The sequence below is a fragment of the Colias croceus genome, chromosome 16 (genome assembly GCF_905220415.1).
Source record: "Colias croceus chromosome 16, ilColCroc2.1".
In the NCBI taxonomy this organism is placed as follows: Eukaryota; Metazoa; Arthropoda; class Insecta; order Lepidoptera; family Pieridae; genus Colias; species Colias croceus.
The window spans coordinates 5024597-5043973 of record NC_059552.1 but is presented as its reverse complement, the minus strand read 5'-3'; the positions used below and the strand labels follow the sequence as shown (position 1 = coordinate 5043973).

The window sequence follows — 19377 nt, the reverse complement described above, 5'->3', positions numbered from 1 at the left end:
TTACAGCTTGAGCACGAGTTCGGCGAATTGGAATATTATTATTACATGTTCCTATTCACAGATCTAATTTCTATGACTGTTCCTTTACGGTCCGTGCTATCAGGCTGTGGAACAGTTTGCCCGACAAAATCAGAAGGGCAGGGACATTAAATGAGTTTAAAAAGCAGCTAAATATTTACTATTTATCTTTATAATATCCGTATGTATGTATATGTATAATATATGTAGTCTTATACTTATTTATTTAATGATTTTTGTGTTCTGCACCATCAACCTCATCATAAAACGTAATTCTCATGATCCTCGACTAAAGGTTGCCTGGAAGAGATCGCTGCTTTAGCGATAAGGCCGCCTTTTTGTACGTGTTTGTTTGCATGTGTTTTTTTCATATTGTCTCCTTGTGTTGGTGCAAATAAAGTATTTTCATTCATTCATTCATTCATTATAATAACATTTTATTTATGAGTGATTCATTTGTTATGGGAGCTAAGCGCCCGCGTCGTGGTTTAATCGACAGAGTAGACTACAATGCTAATAGTTTATTTGGACCAGAGGTTTGGTGGAAAGAAATATGTATGGAATATATTTTAATCTCACTTCTATCCCACGTATATCAAACGGCAGCATGGTGAACGTGATACCGACCTTTAATTTAGCGGCTATCAACATACAAAAGGACTCTTATATAACGATCTCGGAAAGCGATTTTAAATCATGTTTGAGCCAGAATCCTACTACTATGTTTTGTCATGATTTATGTAAGAGAATTCCTAATACGAGAATTTGTCAAACAACATTATTTATTACCTTGTACGAATCGTTGGCAAGAATTATCGACCTCTAATGTATATTATTATTTTTGTTGTAATGAATGCAACATAAAATTTATCTGTGCTGATAAAATAACCTCTACAAAGGTAACAAAAGCGGGTTTGTTAAGCGTTATGGAGGGTTGTACTATTAAAACTAAAGATTTTCAAGTATTTTCTCATAAAAAGCTGTCGAGCAATATAAATACCACTTCCGAGTTTGTAGCAATAGAAATTGCTCCAATAAATCATCTTATAAACATATCGATCTCCAAATTAACAGATCAGGATCTCAATACAAACAGTTCGGAAGATATTAAGCAATTTGACGAAATAAAAAGAAAAATTGACCTCCTAAAACTGAGTGAACCATTGGACACGAAGTTGTCGTATCACGACATTCATCATTACTTCATAATATATGTGTTAATTGGAATTCTGGTTGTTGTGGCAATAATAACGTATTGGAGACAGCTGCGTCGTCGACGAGCTTCAGCAGAGCCGGCGGTGGAGGCTGCGACCAACGTCGCGGTCCCCGCCCGGCCACCTCCAACCCCGGTGACAAGTGATTGTGTGATAAGTGTTAGTGAGTGTGATGTGCGCGTAAATAAACATGACCAAGCCTCGTCGCCAATTTTTCGAGTGTTTTCGCTTCCAAACTTAAGTGAATCTCTGTAACGCTATTATAAAATACAATTGTAACTAACTTAATCTTGTAACCCTATTGTAAAGAACAAATCTTATACTTATTGTATCTTCATCTTGTAATCATAACTAACCAAATCATTTAGTAAATAGACACTAAATTGTAATATCACCTTGTTAGTTTTAAGTTCATCTTTCATCAAGTTACTAACCTTCACCCTTTTCTCCCCCGGGAACATGTACGATTACCTAATCGTACAGACAATACATGTTCCCGGAATGCAATGCGTCGATGTTGCATATTTTATTATAATGTATTAATTATTATTTTACCACAAAATGTTAGTTCACATTCGGATCCCGCACCGGGCGGAGCTCCATCCTAGATCATCTCATCTCATCCCATTATAGTGAATTAATAATAAATATCTCTTTATCTCAATCTCATATCTTATAATTAACCCCAACCCCCGCCAACAGTGTATTGTAAAACATTAATAAGTATATTTTCACGTTGACAAATTACCTAAATTTCTTATCTATACCTCTATGTATTAGTAAAATATTTGATGGAATGCTATGAGCAATATATATAAACAAAATTACTTATTCACAAAAATATAACTGAATTGTATAGTACCTTTATGTAAGTCTCCAGTTTCGTTCCTCAGTAGAATGTTGGTGCCATCTTCTCTCCTCCAGAGTATCCGTGGCAGGGGTCTGCCATCAGCCTTGCATGTTATACTGACGTTTGTTCCCTCTCGAGCCACGAGGTCTCCACTTGTGCCTTCGTCCACTATGTTTGGAGGAACTGTAGAGAATATTTACAATTACTCAACCTTTACTCAACATATATTAATGGTTTTACCAGCCAACTGGACAAGAATCGAGAAGCATTCACACTATCTATTCCATGATTTAGAATTATTTCTGATCTTACAACACATTAGAATTAAACGTATCAATATCATCGGATTGGTTGCCTATGAATTAAATAGGTACTAGAATTTTACGACTTAATTCATTTACTCATAAAAATATTTATGTATCTGAAAACTGAAACTGCATATAAAATTCAACGAGTTACCTTATTGTCGTATAATACGTTTCATATAAAAAGCGTAAATGTAGGGCTTAGAACGCTTCATAATATGTAAGTGGGCTCATAGAAATCCATGTTTTATCGAGCGTGTTAACTTTTAGACTAGCTTTTCTATATACTCGAAAGCGATATCGTGACACGGCTCTTTCCATTTGAAATATGAGCTTAGTGAGATTTATTTAGGATAATGTGAAAGATATTTTGCATAGAAATAAAGGAAACATAAATATTCCCAACATATTTCTCAATACCATCTAATCCCAGTCTCATAACTACTGTATTTGTTCAATGGAAACAATACAACTAACAGATATCACACACTCATTTTTTCCCACTACAATCTAGGTATATTAGTGTAAAACATGATGTATTTTAATCGAGTTCAAATCCAAATCTACAAAAATTTATACAATTATTAAATACACGATACCATAAAAACCAAAAAAATATAAATTCAAGAAAAGGTCGTGTTCCATCGTTACAATATTGTATTCACTGAAAAGTGCTTCATATTGGTTGAAATGGTTGTTAAATCATCTCAATAGATGGCGCGCGGTGTGTCCCTTAAGACACATAAAACTGAAAGAATAGAATAAATTCGATTGCTCAGGCGGGTCACGAGTGGCTGAGTTGGTTAGGCATCCGCCCCGGAATGGCGCGAAGGATGCGGGTTCAAGTCCCGCCTCGTGATCGAATTTTTTCTATTCTTTATAAATTTATAATTATAAATTTACACGATACCATTCAAAAACTTACATATTAATAAATAAAAGATTTATAATATTTTACCCGATATTACTAATAGCCAAAACAAGTATTAATTGTACGCTACACAGCCTGATTGTGATTATTCGAACCGCTCATAAATAACATAATTTAAATAAATGTGGAAACAAACAAAATTGTGAAGGCTGTTTTAAAATTTGCTTCAAATTTCAATCAGCGTTCAATAAACAGTAAATAATTCATTGAAGCAAATATTACGTATGAATGTATGTATTATTGCGTAATAAATTTCATCTCTAAAGAGCTTTTAGTGCCGTGGTATGGAAATGTAGATGTGGATAAAGAGCCCGACTCAACAAGCCGAATTAAACGACGTAGAGGTGAATCGTTTACTTAAGTATATGAGAGGTTTCGTTTCATGACACAACTTCCAGGAAGTGTTAATATTAGCTAGTCTATAAAATAGAAGTTGTATGGCATCTGTGCAGAAGAAAACTACGAGTTACTCGCTGATATTATATTTTATTCACGTAGCGCTATATGAGATTTGTTTGTGAATGTGTGAATGCTTCGGTCATAGCAGCATGTTTGAATAAACATCTAAGTATATCTAAACGGCTATATAAACAACAGTCCATACTGACAAGCCCTACTTTTGCTAAATAAATCAGTTCTTCTTTCTTTATAGAAATTCAAGATCACTATAAAACTACGATAACTTGGAAAACTAACGCTATTCTTAATTAAGTTGGAGTCGTAAATCTCTGAATACTGACAAATTCAATCTATACAATATTACCAGATAATAAATCAGAGTGTACCTAGCCGAATGCTCTCGCATTTCACGGCTGAATACTTGGTAGCTTTGGGTTATTACCATTGGAACTGTGGGTATTATGAAAAACAATGGGAACCGACGTGAACACCAGTAATTTATATATCATGAGTTATTCTCGGTTAAAGGAATAAATTTTTACGGCGTTTTTTATTCATTTCAACCCTACGTTCATTCGACGGAATTATAATCGTATAAATCTGAGTTATCGATCTTGAAATATTTATGGCCCTGTATTTTTATGTTAGGATTGAAAGGATTTTTTTAGTTAGTTGGTTTCGTTAAAAATGGAAATATGAAAAGGCGTTTAAATAAAATAACTATCTACAGGGTTAGATTTCAATGACCAGCCAAAATTTAAAATTAAGAATTATATATTAAACCAAAGGTACATTTTTTGAAACATTATTGTCGAATAAAATAAAATAAAAATAATAGCATTCATTTGAAAATGTCTTAAAAATTTCCTAAATCGTAAACACCGCCAGAATCAATGCACTTGTGTGCGTGCGCGCATTGCCAAATTTATGTGTACTACTACTTCTACCTACCTTCGACTACTTCTAAGTTCTACCTACCTATCTAGGTTGTTGAACTGAATTGTGCTTGTGTAATGTCCACACGTTCGCTTTTTAGTGGCGGACAGGAATGAAATTTAATTAAAGAAAAACTTTTTTTTTCATTAGATCTAAAATGTTATCGATTCTGAACCATTTCTGAAAATTTGGCCGGTCATTGAAAACTAACCCTGTATAGCGCGTACGTAGCCACGTACGCACTATACAGGGTTAGCCACAATTTTCTGACTAAAGTTAGCTTTAAATAACGTAAAAAATGAAAGTCAATCCGCAAACATCTCTTTAATCGAAGGTAATAGGGATTCATCATCATATTATTATGTTTTCAAATTTGCATCCTACATAAGAACTTCCGTGATTTCACCGTCCTGCTATTAAACATAACATATCATACTAAATATATAGATGCGTAACGGCCATTTTAATGAATAGAAACAGCTTTTGATAGAACACGAGCTAATTTCTAAATAGATACGAGCTTATTACGTAGGTACACGCTTGAGTTAAAGTAATAAATCATGAGGTCTGAACAAATCGTCCGCTGTGTGGTTTAGACTAAAACTTGCATATTAGCTGTAAATGGACTGATTTCCTTCTAATTGGCTCTCAAATAGTGCTACTGGAATTATGTGTACCTACTATTCCATTTACTTCATAATAACGTAGTTTAACCTACTAACTAGTATAATCTCTGTTAGTAATGTTAATGGAAATGTTGCTTTCTGCTTGAATTTTGTGGATTACGGACTTGTTCAAGACCAAATGAGTAAGAGAGGGTAAACTTCAAAAATTCTTTTGAGCTCTATTATTATTCTAAACAACTTTTCATAAATATTTTATTAAGAATTTCCGTCAAAGTGAGTTATTTTACAAAGAATTCGGGTGGTCCAACAAAATCTCATAACCTTTGGCCATATGAATCTTACCTGAGCTTGAGCTTCTACTAGAGCGGTGATTAATTTACGAGGCGTTTAAAAGCAATCTTCTATATCAATCTCTAAAAGTTTCATACGCTACACTGAACTGTATCGATCGAAAATCAAGTAATTTATTTTAGTGGCGATTTGTGTGGAATTCGTACGTTGCAGATATTTTGAGCGCAATATTCTGGACAAATTTGATTTTAGCATAAAATAGATTAGAGCCTTTTTGAACATGTTGCAAGTGTAAAATTAAATAGGAACTAGATTTTTAACTGAGGTTTGAATTTTTGAAGAATTTTCCATGTAACTGTACGAATAGGTCGGTATATGAAATATAATATATGCGATTTTTTAATTATCAATTATTATTTTAAAGAGTTATTCAAAAGGTAATTCGAACGCAGTCCTGTGTCGCATAAAGCTGTGCATAAAGCGATTGGAGTGAAAAATTATAATCTATTATCTTTATGGCATAATATCATAAAGTTTATATTCAACATTATAGGTACTATACGCTTTAACATCAAATGTAGTAGAAATTATACAACAGCCCGTACAAATATGTTGAACGTTTGATTGTTAGCGTGAAATTTAGACCTAATTATTATGATACATTAATCTTACCCAAAACATCTACACAGCCAATTTTCTTCTTCATAGTGCTAGTGTTTATCTGGCACATATAGCAGCCCCTGTCTTCCACCTTCAGAGGTCGTATATGAAGTTGCCAAGAGCCAGGAGAGTCGTTGGTGACAGCATATCGGGAACTGTGGGTCACCAGACGCGTATGAAGAGTCAGAATGGTTTGGTCATCAGCTCTGATCCATGCTACCTGTGAACAATGCGATGCTTTTAAATAATAGGTACAGTTAACTTACAGGCTCATGCTTTTAATTTTAAAATTGTTGTATTTACAACATCATGAGCTGATAGGTCATTAATTAAGCTAGTTAAGTTTGAGTTAACAAATGAAATGTCAGCGGCCTCATAGTGCGGACATAGGTAGCATTTTCCGCCCGCGACTATGTTTTTACATGTAATTCAGATGAAAATGAGATGTTTCACCGTCGGAAATCAGTAACCTATTACCCTCTACTGTCTCTAGCCACCTATCTGCAGTTACAAAAATCACACCGAAAAATTCTCCGTGGCGATGTCAAAGGAAGTTTAAAATGAATAAATTGAAAAAATCAACGATTGCACTAAAATAATCTTCTTTCATTCTTTCTTTATCTTACGAAGAAATATCCTTGTCATGAGAAAAATAATATGATTATTGATAAGAATGATATTTTTAGCATAACACGAAACAATGTAATTTGGAATTGTAAAAAACCTGACATTTACAAATTCTACAGAATTGGCTCCAATTTGATTGACGCCTATTTTCTATATTAAATTTTAAAATCAAAGGTTCCATTGGTTCTAATATTATTATTCAAATGTAAATCGTAATATGTACTTCAGTTAAAAAAAAAATTCGTTTAAAAAAATATTGAATTAAATGACATCATGAATGTTTTGAATCTCAAACGGCAAAAGTGGCTGTGGCATTTGTATATTGGGAATGTGAATTTTATTTTATAACAGAACAAAATATACGAAACTAAAAGAACTTCAAATTATAAAAATTTACGTCAGTAAAATAGTTCAGAAAGTATTTTACTTTTTACGCCTATAGAGAAAAGTCCAAATAGGTTCGGAAAGGCTCGGGGCAGTTTTTAAACGAACCAAACGAGAGTTTTTAAAGATTTATTCGAAAATTTTAACCTTTTCGAAAAAGGATTTTAATAATTTTTTAAACTACATTTACTTTCTTCACTTTACAATCTATCTAATGTATAATAACCGAATCTTAATTAAATTTCAGATATTAAATTATCTTTATATTAAAAATGGGTGATGTTGTCGTAATTAGTAATCTTCTATGAGTTGTTCAATAAAAATAAAATATTCCATCGAATTATACAATTAAATGAGTTAAAATCGTGTTTTTAGTTTCATACTTTTTTATAAAAATATTAATTAAAACCTATAATAAATGTATGTGATAAATATGCTCAAAATGACGTATTAAAAAAAGCCAATAATAGAAAATGTTCTTGATTGGGATAAGTCTATAAAATGCTGAACTGATTTTGACGGGTATTGAATAAATGGGATTACTTCCTCCCTTTCGATTCAGATTCTTATAAGGAAAGCGGTCAAGAATATTTTATACTTAGATATATATTAAGCACATAAAATATTTTTGTCACAGTCTTCTGAGACTATCTGTACAATCCGATTTTTGTTCCACGACAGGTCAGAAATCAAGTGAAATCGCATTATATTAATCTTTGTAGACATAAAAAAAGAAGCCGGAGAAAAGGAAAATTGCTTATTCTATTACGTTTCGAAACAGTTCAATTGAATCCGCGTTTTAGGAGAACAGATGTTATCTTAAATAATAATTCTGTTTCATTATAACTTATAAGAAAGGCTGTAATATGTAAAGATGAATGAAAACCATACCAATAGTCAAAAAGTCTGTTATTATTTTACTTCCATACACATTTAGGATATTCGAGAAATTTTATACTTGTGCCAATTTGTTCTTCTTAAGATAAAATCAAACTAAAACGGAAATATTATTTTCTCTCAAATGCAATTATTAGATATTTTAACCGTTCTTGAATATCATATTATTAATTAAACTTTACCCATAATATAATAGTAGAATAATGACAGAGTGTTTTGAAATACTAAATTTAAACACATGCATATTACGATATTATGATGATAAGACAATTTTTACTAGGTATGGGAAAAAGTTAAATTTTACTCGTTCTGCAAACATACCTATTTCATTAAGTGAGCAACGTTCACGGATGGTACTTCAAGCAAAAGAATAAATAACACTTTTAAGAAATATGTATAAAACTATCCCTCTGAAAATGTACCTAACGACAGAGACTAATGAGAGAAAGGAACCCCCGTTTAATGAGACAACATCCCGATGAAATGCAAATGGATTAGATGGTTGGCCGGACAACGATTTCCGTAAAATTGGAAACAAATTTATAGCGAATTTGAATTTTAACTGTATAAATAAATATAAATAAATAAATAAATATTATAGGACATTATTACACATGTATGTAGGTACATTGGACCTACTTTGAAGGGGAAGAAAGGAAGGTATTATTTATTAGCTTTAGGTATGTATGTAATATCCGGGCGATGGAGCGGGGATTTAGTCCATCGTCCGGTGAGATGAGGCGGCGCGAGACGTGTTCCGCTCACGCCGCCCCATGAGGTCAGAGCTGGCGGGCTCATAGTTGGTGTTGGCCTGGAGACGGGCAGCTGCTGATGGGGTCACGGACGAATTCTACTTATACCCGTGGCCCCGTCGTTGATGTGGCTTGACGGAACACAGTGGGGTTTTGGTGGGTAGGAATCCGATATAACCCACGGCCCTTTCCCCGGAGGCCGTGGGTATCTATGCAAGATTTCCCCACTTAAAAAAAAGGTATGTATGTAATATAATTAGCAGATGCCCGAGATTTTGCTGACAAACCACAATTATTTTTCTAAATCAAGATAGAGGGATGGAAAAATTTAGACGGGAATTTTCCTTTCTTTGCCTGGAATTACTACACGAGTATAACCGTGTAATAATCACTTCTTGGTGTCCTTAACATAATTGTGGGTTGTCAGCAAAATCTCGGATGCCCGAGACTTTGCTGACAACCTGCAATTAGTTTCTTGTCTAAGTTAAACATTCATAATTTACATACCTTTCTTACTATTAAATGGAATTCCGAAGAAATAACTCAAATGAAAGTATCATTTTTGATAACTTCAAACTCAAACAAACTCAAACTCAAACATTCATTTATTCAATTAGACTACTATTTAGTAGCACTTTCGAATCGTCATTACATAATTATTTTAACATTTACCACCGATTCGGAAAGCAGTGATCTATGGAGAAGAATCGGCAAGAAACTCCATAGTTGCTCTTTTAAAATCATGTAAATATTACAATATATGAAACTTATATCTAACTACATAATATATCATAATATGCCAATGAACTGTCTTGTGGTTTTTACGCGACAACCCTCCATGGGTTTTTATCGTCCATATATTCCTGAATATTGTAGTACGCTCTCTGAACTAATACATTTTTTATATAAGTTTTAAATTTAGAACTACTAAACTCTTTAATATTGTGAGGAATTCTATTGTAAAAGCGTATACCTTGACCCATAAATGAATTTTTAACTTTAGCTAATCGGAAAAATGGCATTTCAATTCTATTCCTGTTCCTTGTGCCATAATCGTGTCTATCTCCTACTCTTTTGTGTAAGTCGGAGCTTTTGTGTACATGCAAAATATTATTAAATATATACTGTGATGGTACAGTAAGGATACCAGTATTCTTAAAATGATCTCTTAGTGAATCCCGAGCACGTAAATTGTATATAGAGCGAATGGCTCTTTTCTGTAAGATAAATATAGTTTCTATATCTGCAGCCCTGCCCCACAGTAGAATTCCATAGGACATAATGCTATGAAAGTAGCTGAAATAAACCAGTCTAGCCGTATCTTCATCGGTGAGTTGCCTTATTTTTCGGACTGCATATGCAGCTGAACTGAGCTTACCTGCAGCGGTGTTGACATGGGCTCCCCACTGTAGTTTCTCGTCCAATGTTAACCCTAGAAATACAGTAGACTCAGTAGGATGCAATACCTCCCCGTTCAAGGTAATATCTCTGTTCAACTTTTTTACGTTAGGAAGTAAAAATTCAACACAAGTGGTTTTTTTGGCATTTAATAATAAATTATTGGCATTAAACCATTCAGATATGTGTAAAAGAGCACTGTTCACTTCGTCAACATTTGGGTCATGCCTATCCACATTAAAAATTAATGAGGTATCATCTGCAAACAGAACTATTTCACACCTATCCTGCAAATAATAGGGAAGATCATTGATATATACCAAGAACAAGAAGGGACCTAAAATTGACCCCTGTGGAACACCAATGTTAATTGACGCACCGCTAGAACGTTCTCCATTAACAACTACAGTCTGTATCCTATCATGCAGGTATGACGCTATGAGGTTCTGTGCTTTTCCTTTAATTCCATAGTGATTAAGTTTACGTAACAAAGTACAATGTTCAACGCAGTCAAATGCCTTGGAGAGGTCACAAAATATCCCCAGAGCATTTTTTGAGTTTTCCCATGCTTTATATATATGTGTTAGAAGTGCAACCCCAGCATCTGTGGTTGAGCGCCCCTTTGTGAAACCAAACTGTTTGGTGTGCAGTAAATCATTAGATGCAAAATGACTACTCAGTTGGTTTAATATTAACTTCTCGAATACCTTACTTAATGTTGGTAAAATAGAGATAGGTCTATAATTGTTACAGTCTTCTTGATCGCCCTTCTTAAATAGAGGTATAACTTTACTAAGCTTTAGTAAATTAGGAAATGTACCATAGTCACAACACTTATTAAATATAAAAGCTAAATTTTTCGCAATATTTTCTATGATATTATTAACTAAATTTACGGACATTCCCCAAAGATCACAAGTATTTTTTAGATTAAGCGTCTTAAAGGCAGTAACAATATCACTAGCAGTTACGTGTCGTAATTCAAATAATGTACTGCACCCCGCAACATGGTCCCTCAAAGAGGTTTCTGCAAGTGCTGAAGACGAATTTAAACTATTAGTAATAGTAACAGGGACACTACTGAAGAATTCTTCAAAAGCAAGCGCAACATCAGCACTTTTGTCAATAACCCTGTCATTATTTACAAGTTTTATAGTATTACTTGATTTGCTTTTACCCATTTCACCATTAATAATAGACCAAACTGTTTTAACTTTATTATCCGATTCGCGTATTTTATCTCTTATATACAATCGCTTCGCAGTAAAACAAACAATTTTAAAAGTTTTTGAGTAATTTCTAACATAACTAAGAAAAGATGGGTCTTTATTATATTGCTTCATACCATATAACTCATAAAGAACGATCCTACACCTATGTATGCTAGGTGTCGCCCATTTACTAAATGGTAAATCCTTGGTAATATTTAAAGATTTAACTTTAAATATTTTTTCAAATTCATTATGAACTAAATTGAAAAGATTTTTAAACATTTCACAAGGATTATTATTACAGGATTGATCATTCAGTACGGGCAGGTTTTTATTAATATTATCTCTAAATTTATTAATGCCTTTTTTACTTATAGGCCTAACATTAATTCTTTTAAATTCAGGTAAGCAATCCCATTCAAAAACTACTTTCTGGCCACAGTGATCCGAAGTGAGTGTATTGAGAATATTTTTCTCTAAACAGAAGCAGTCGCAGTATATATTATCAATACAGGTTGCAGAAGTAGGTGTAATTCGTGTGGGTTCATTAAAAAGTTTATACAGATTAAATGACTGAAACAAATTAACAATTCGTGTAGCCGTTTGTGTTTGTAAAAGTATATCAATATTAAAATCACCACATACTATAACTTTTTTCTTACTCCTACTTAAACGCTTTAATATTTCTTCCATGACTGTCTCAAACATATTATAGTCACTGGAAGGGGGTCTATAAACGCAAACAATAATGTAACGCTCCAGTTCAACACAGGACAGTTCAATGGTCCGTTCTACAGAAAGACTAACAATGTCAGTTCGTTCTTTACATTTTACACTATTGTGTACAAAAATAAGAGAACCTCCATGAATAGCATATGTCCTGAAGTATATACTTTTTAATGTATAATTATCAATATTTATTACCAACTGACATTGTTTAAGCCAATGTTCTGTTACACAAAAAACCTTAATTCTATTATGATTTAAAAATAATTATATTTCTAATAATTTGCTAGCCAAGCCTTGAATGTTTTGATGTACAATAGAAAAAGTCTGCTTAGCTGTTGTCTTATATACTAGTTTAAATCTAGCTTAGGGCTAGATTTTCTGTCAACACAAGGTTGGTGTATATAATTATTATTACTACTACATAAAATTATAGTAGATCCAGGGTCTGATAACAAACATGTACCAGACTGGTTAATATTATATGCTATTAACATAGCAAGTTCTCGCTTATATCTAGATGGCAGATACACTGTATTCTTTGTCAAAGTAAAAGATTTAATACACAAATTAATGTCAAAGTAAAGAAATGCATCACGATGATGATTTGTTACATTATACAATTTTAAATTCATATTATGAATTAATCTCTTCATTGTAGAAATATTAGAATACATAAATAATACAAGCTCATAAAAGTCTTATCCATAAAAACATCAAAATAGAATCAACGACAATAGCGAAGCTCAATATGAACGTCTATGTATAAACACTTCAAGTTCTTTTACGCCATAAATTCAACGCGTGCTAATATTTCCTGTTTCTATTCAAATGAATGAATTAATCGCCTCTTTGATGCTACAAAAGAACATTCCCTTGTTTTGTATTACGGCTATTCGCTTTCAGCGGTAATTGATTATTTGTTAGTCCATTTCTTTTATTATTTCTGTTTGTATTTATAATCTTTGCTTGTAATTTTCCTTATGTTTTATAAAATGTCGAGAGAATAAGTGTTTTTTTAACGCTTACACAACGGTATTTATCTGCTAGAGATACATAGTTTTTGATATTAGTTTTCAGTAAATACGTTTTAAATTGAATGTATAATCATATAGTTACCTTGATATTTTCCGTAATCAAACTTTATTTACCTAAAATGTACTTGTATACATGCTTTACCATTGTGAAACTAGAATCTGTGTTCTTAGACATACCTTTACACTTACACACACACATTAAACAAAAACACAATCATAATATAATATGAAGATTGTATAATATATACGGAGAATCTACCTAACCTTTGAAATATTCTTAAAAAAAGACATAACAGTATTAAAAGAGTCCAAATTAATTTAACATTACAAACAATATTCAAAATATCGGACTCATAAGTAATTATTATTAGAATTGTAATTCAAAAGGTGATATAATAATGCAAAGAAAGTTTTCAAAGTTCTGACATAATTCATGTAACTCACAAAGTTAAAAAGTAATAAATTCTCAGAAATATTGGATCAGAAGCTAAAAGGTCCAATAAGTTCATATTATATTTGGGAAGGCCGCCATGAAACGAAGTTATATTTGCTTTATTTCATGGATTATATTATATCTTCGTTTTTACTTAGACTTCCTTTATTCCCCTAAATACTTAAGTATAACAACGGTATGCCACGATTCGATTCGAAGACAATTAAAAACTCTAAATCTGCCAGATCAGACGGTCGAATCGCTACGTCTAGCTTGATTTAATTGCATTCAATAAAAACTATTTATATTAACTTGTTTGAAATATTTCATTTATGTAACCCTGGCCGTGTTTGATGTATCATCATTCATTATACAAAATATCAGGTTAAAAAGAAAATAATTTAACTTCATATTTTCTTGTTACGAGCAATTCCACCTTCACTATTAAATTGATACTTTACTGTAAAAACATACTCGAAAGCTATGCTCTAACAAAGCATTTAAAAACAACTATAAATTTAAAATAAGAAAATCTTAAAACAATTCCGTTCACTCTATAATACTGCTATCAAACAGTTTCCACATAATAAGCCAGAATACCTACTAACCTACTTACGGTATGCGCAAAAACTTCACCAAAAACCAAATAAAATTCCTCCTGATAGTTTGCAGTTTAAGCACTTCGTCTTACAATGTTTGCTTTTCCTTTTATCCCGGCTTAATAAGATGCATTTGATTCATCGCTGCGCTCAGACCGTGAAAAATATTACGATTGCGGTAATTTCTAATTTTTTATACGAAATTCCACGAAATTTTTCCTGGCTAAAGCAGTTTTCGGATTCAGAATGCGAGAATTTTTAATGAATCGGATACGATATGAATTATATTATGATGTATTAATATGAAATTTATATTTTTGTGTAGTTTATACAAAAATCTTCATGCACTGCACCAAATTGGAAAAATTATTCTTTTATACTTTGTTTGAAAAATAAGTAATTAATTAAAGTCTGGGAAAATACGGCTAATTTGTCATGAAAATGATATTTTAATTTAAGCAAACTGACATTACCATTAAACAAAAACAAAGGGAAATTATTAGGTATTCAAAGGTGTCCAAGGAATACAAACATTTGAAATAAATCTAAGTGGACATTTTATTAATGTTTACGTTTCATTTTTTATCCAACTTCCGTAATAAACGTGGGTTCTTGAATAAGGAGCGAAATGCGAGCTATATATTATAAACGTCAGCTAAAATTATTGAGATTAAAAAGCAACGAGATCTACAAGGAAATGTTACATCACCGGCGACGCAAAAACATTCCATTTCTCATAGGAAAAATACAATATCCCAAAAGAAATCGCTACTGCTTGTCATCTTCCTTAATCCTACTTTGACAGATCACATCCACCCTATTTCTTCTTGCTTTGTATTATGAAAATCCTTTATGTCCCTGTAGAAATAAAAGCTAAATTATAAACAACGTCGTCATCATTATACCTTTTCCGTAATAAAGATAGATAAGTCCTTTTCAAAGCGAAAACCACGGGATTATATGTTATTTGCAAGTCATCGGGATCATTGGTGAAACACTGCTTAAATATCATTAACGTGATCGATCGTTTCTTAAAGAAGGGCAGCTCGTTTGTCATGGAGAAGGACACTAAATGGATCCTCCATAAATGGCGGTTATTTACGGACCACTTCCAGCAAAAAACACGTGAAGTGAATGAATCCAGTAGATAAAATGTTTGCAGGAGTTTCGCATTGAAAGATCATTAATTTTATTTTGTTCGCCGGCCGCGTCGCCGCTTTTCGCGAATCTCATCAGAACGCCTTAGTGCAACTGTTTCTGAACGTTAATGATAAATAGACTTTTATTTCTTGACTTTGTAACGAGGAGTCTGAGCATCACAACTCTATTAAATAAAGCCATAATAGAAATGTAAATTAATTTACTCTGCTTGCTCCATTTCAAACTTCTAACACAAGTTCGCGTAACATGCTTAATTCAAGGCTACGTCATACATCTAAGAGCGTGTAATTAAATTAAAATTTAATCTTAGCGGAATTACGAGCGCGAGCACACGAACATATTTTACAAAAGTTTTAAGCAAAAGTTATTTAAGCATTACCTAACCGCTTAAAACTACATAATCGGTGACCTTAAAGTTGAACGTTTTATGAGTCGTTCCAGTTGCCAAGTTGCGCTTGATAAAGTCTCCGAGTCGTACTTGTAAGAAAGACAAACTACTCTAAGAGGCTCTTAAGCGTCCTATAACCTCTGCAGATATAAAATGTATAAGGAGTAGGTGTAGAGTCAGGTTCAATAGTTTAACGAGTTTGTTCAAGTTATGGGACGCGTGTAAACTCGGAATAGGACTTTTTCTAATCCAGTTTGTTTCGAGTTAGATTTGAAACGGCACCGTCGGATTCAATTTTCTGGGAGCGAAATAATGTAAGTTAAAGCCCATTATGGAGATTGGATAAAAAGTATGACTGATCCATACCAGGTTTGCCATTTATACAATTTTGATTACCTTTCTTACTCTTCTATTTCAATAATATGAACTATTTTGTGTGTTATAATTGTTGATTATAATTTGGTATTATAATTTGGTACAACACAATATAATACCAAATTATAATTGTTGATATGTTTTATAAAAATTATATTATTCTGTCTCTTTAGATTCTGTTAATTCCAATTCAAACAGCTCTTGTTACTTATCAATCAATCAAAGGCCTATGAAATAATCCTATATCGGGGCCAATTCATAGCAATTGTCCCTTGAAGCTCTGCCTAATCTACCTATCGACTCACTACGTGAATAGTCCCATTGAATAACTGTGATTTATCATCAATCGCCTCAATCGAATCCCTATACATTTTAATACTGTGCAGCCAATTTGAAACTTCACTCCGTCTTAATTAAGAATTTGATTCTAGGTGCTATATCATCTTGCCGGTTACCTCCATTCTTCATCCATGCTTTAATATTCGTTACCAAGAGCCTCCTGCGCCTTCCGTTCGCAGCCGCGAAGTTGTTTGTTATTTACGGTATTTCAATATACGAGGAAGTTTACAGGAGCGGGAACATATTATTCTCAAAATTGCGATCATTATGTATACGCTAACTTGTTATTCGGTAACTCATAACGTATTTCTTTAATAATGTTGTTTCCAAATTCCTTTGGATCTAATTCAGAATACCGATGTTGAGGATGAATATTATAATCTGGTTTTCTTGTACCAAGAAATAAATATTATATTTAAATGTGTAATAATATATATTAAATAACAATAGCTCAATTAGCTAGAGTTGACCATAAATATAAAGACAGGAACAATTTTATTTACATACTCTTATATTATCTTATTAGCGGGAAAACGCCGTTGTTAGTAGATACGAAATATTAACACATCTTTTACACATTGAAATATTTTATGTTGCAATTTATTATTTCCATGAAACGTAGCGAGGCTTAATTCAATTCTGTTGGGAACTATTCTGCTTTACCTACATCTTGAATTTCGTTAGTCCTTTCTAAATTAGGATTGAAACGATTACAACGAATAAAGAAAATCTAACAAGATTTTCTTTGTAAAAGGGTATCGTAAATTATCTCGTTTTTTTAATAAGTTAACTCTTAATTAATTAACAGACTTAAAAAAGGAGGAGGTTATTTAATACCTACAATTTTTTTTATTTCATTTCAACACAAAGCATTCACATTTTATATTTAAGAATAATAAACGTTCGAATTTTTATATTATACATATTTAGATAATATCGACAATTTTGTACAAAGTATGGTAATACGCGAATATACAAACAGATAATATAATATTTAACGTATATGAGTATTATATTAAAAAAAAATTATAATCGAATTATTATTGTGAAGAATGTGATATGTTTACAATTACCTTATAATCACCTATATCAGACACGGAACAAGTAAGAACAGCTTCTCTACCAAGGGCCACGGTCACGTTTTCGATTGGCCCCACAAAGTTCGGCTCTGCGTCCCGAAGAGAGGCCGTGGGGCCAACCCGGCTTAGCGGCGATGTTGTTTGGTACCTCATGTTGCTTTTTACAACTGGAACAAAAGGAAAAAAATAATTATTTTAAATATGTATTAGAAGTTCGACGATATTGTGATATCTGCCAACCGGCACTTGGCCGGATTATGGTGGATATTGGTGGATTATGGCCGATACCCTGATACGAGGTCCATGTCCCAGCAGGGGAAAAGTATGTGGCCAGATGATGATGATGGTTTAGATAACTTCATCTCATACTGATTATTTCTAATAAAGTAAAATGCTATTTAGTTACACCCCTAGGAAAAATGGTTAAATATGATTTAACCAATTGTACGAAGCGCCTAGCTAAAGCATCCCTGGGACCATCATGCTAAGGAGGCGGTCGGTCCTATTACTTTTATTAATATTTCCTGATAATCAACTTTCCTCTATCCCTATTTTGTAAATAGTTATTTATAACTCGTTTATCTCAAGCAATAATAGCGTTAGCTGCTTATATTTCAACCCTTTGTCTGATCCAACAAAGCTGATGTTGTCAATCCCATTTGAGGTCGGAAACACAAATATGATGTTGCATGCAAATGTATTAATTACGTATTGGCTAAGAGGATTTTGTTTCTAGGGAAAATTAACGTTCAATTATTTTCACTGGAGAGATTATTCGGAGTTTTAATGTTTTAAAAGTCCACGAAATAATATGAATGTTTTTAGTTCAAAGTATTGTTAGTGGAATGTGTTCATTGTATAGTTCATTCTCAATGTTACTTCAGATTTATTGTATTTAACGTGCAGATATATTATTTTTATTTATTACAATATGTGCCTGTCACCTATATTTTGTTACTATTCACGTTTTATAGATACTTTTAGTGCTACAAAAGGAACAAAGAAACGATTATCCGATTACAGGTATCGAATCTACACCAACACACAATTATATAGGTCACATTACAAGACACGTAAGAACTCATAAATATTTCTTTGTTGCCCTATATTTTGTCGACTAACTAAAGAAATACTTATTTCTTATCTAGTTTAATGAGATAAATGAAATACAGTATTAATAAGACAGCAATTCAGATGCTTATAGCCTAGACTAGGGCCATAATCATGAAGTATGTAGTCGAGAGAGATAAAGATTCCCAAAATACGTGATAAGCCTTAATTGCGAGACTGGTCTTAATTGTAAAAGTCGTAAAAGTACCTTTAAGTTATCTCGCTGTCATCGAACCCGAACAAATGTATACTTTTGTGATTATTTCAGCAATTATGTTCTTAATATTTTCTAGCTTATAAGTGTATTATATTTTCAGTGATATAATTTATCATATGAAGATCTGTACACACTCTAACTTGAATCATTTTGCAATAAACAGTATATTTATCGCTTACCTTGGGGTTATAATTTAATGATATGCTCTCTATAAAAACTGAAAAACTTCCCGTTTTCGATTATACTAGAGTACTTCATAATAGAGTATAGTTTGGGATGGGTTTTTAGCAAACGCGTCCTTACAGTAGACGAAAAATCCAACGTAATGTTGAATAGGTGATTGGAAAGTCAATGATTCAGCGAATTTTCCCACTATCAGACCTGAGCCGAACACTGAAAACGGCTTACACGTCA

General features: G+C 32.6%; 1 protein-coding gene across 1 annotated transcript in view; it reads right to left on the bottom strand.

Annotated features, from left to right (window-relative positions):
- The window catches only part of LOC123698494 (protein amalgam-like), a 70368-nt gene that overhangs the window by 17123 nt on the left and 33868 nt on the right, over nt 1-19377 (bottom strand). Inside the window, exons 3-5 of the mRNA XM_045645140.1 lie at nt 17631-17803; nt 6243-6450; nt 2095-2265 (exon numbers count right to left, since the gene is read on the bottom strand). Coding sequence (XP_045501096.1) covers nt 2095-2265; nt 6243-6450; nt 17631-17803 — 552 coding nt within the window. The remainder of the gene's footprint in view (nt 1-2094; nt 2266-6242; nt 6451-17630; nt 17804-19377) is intronic.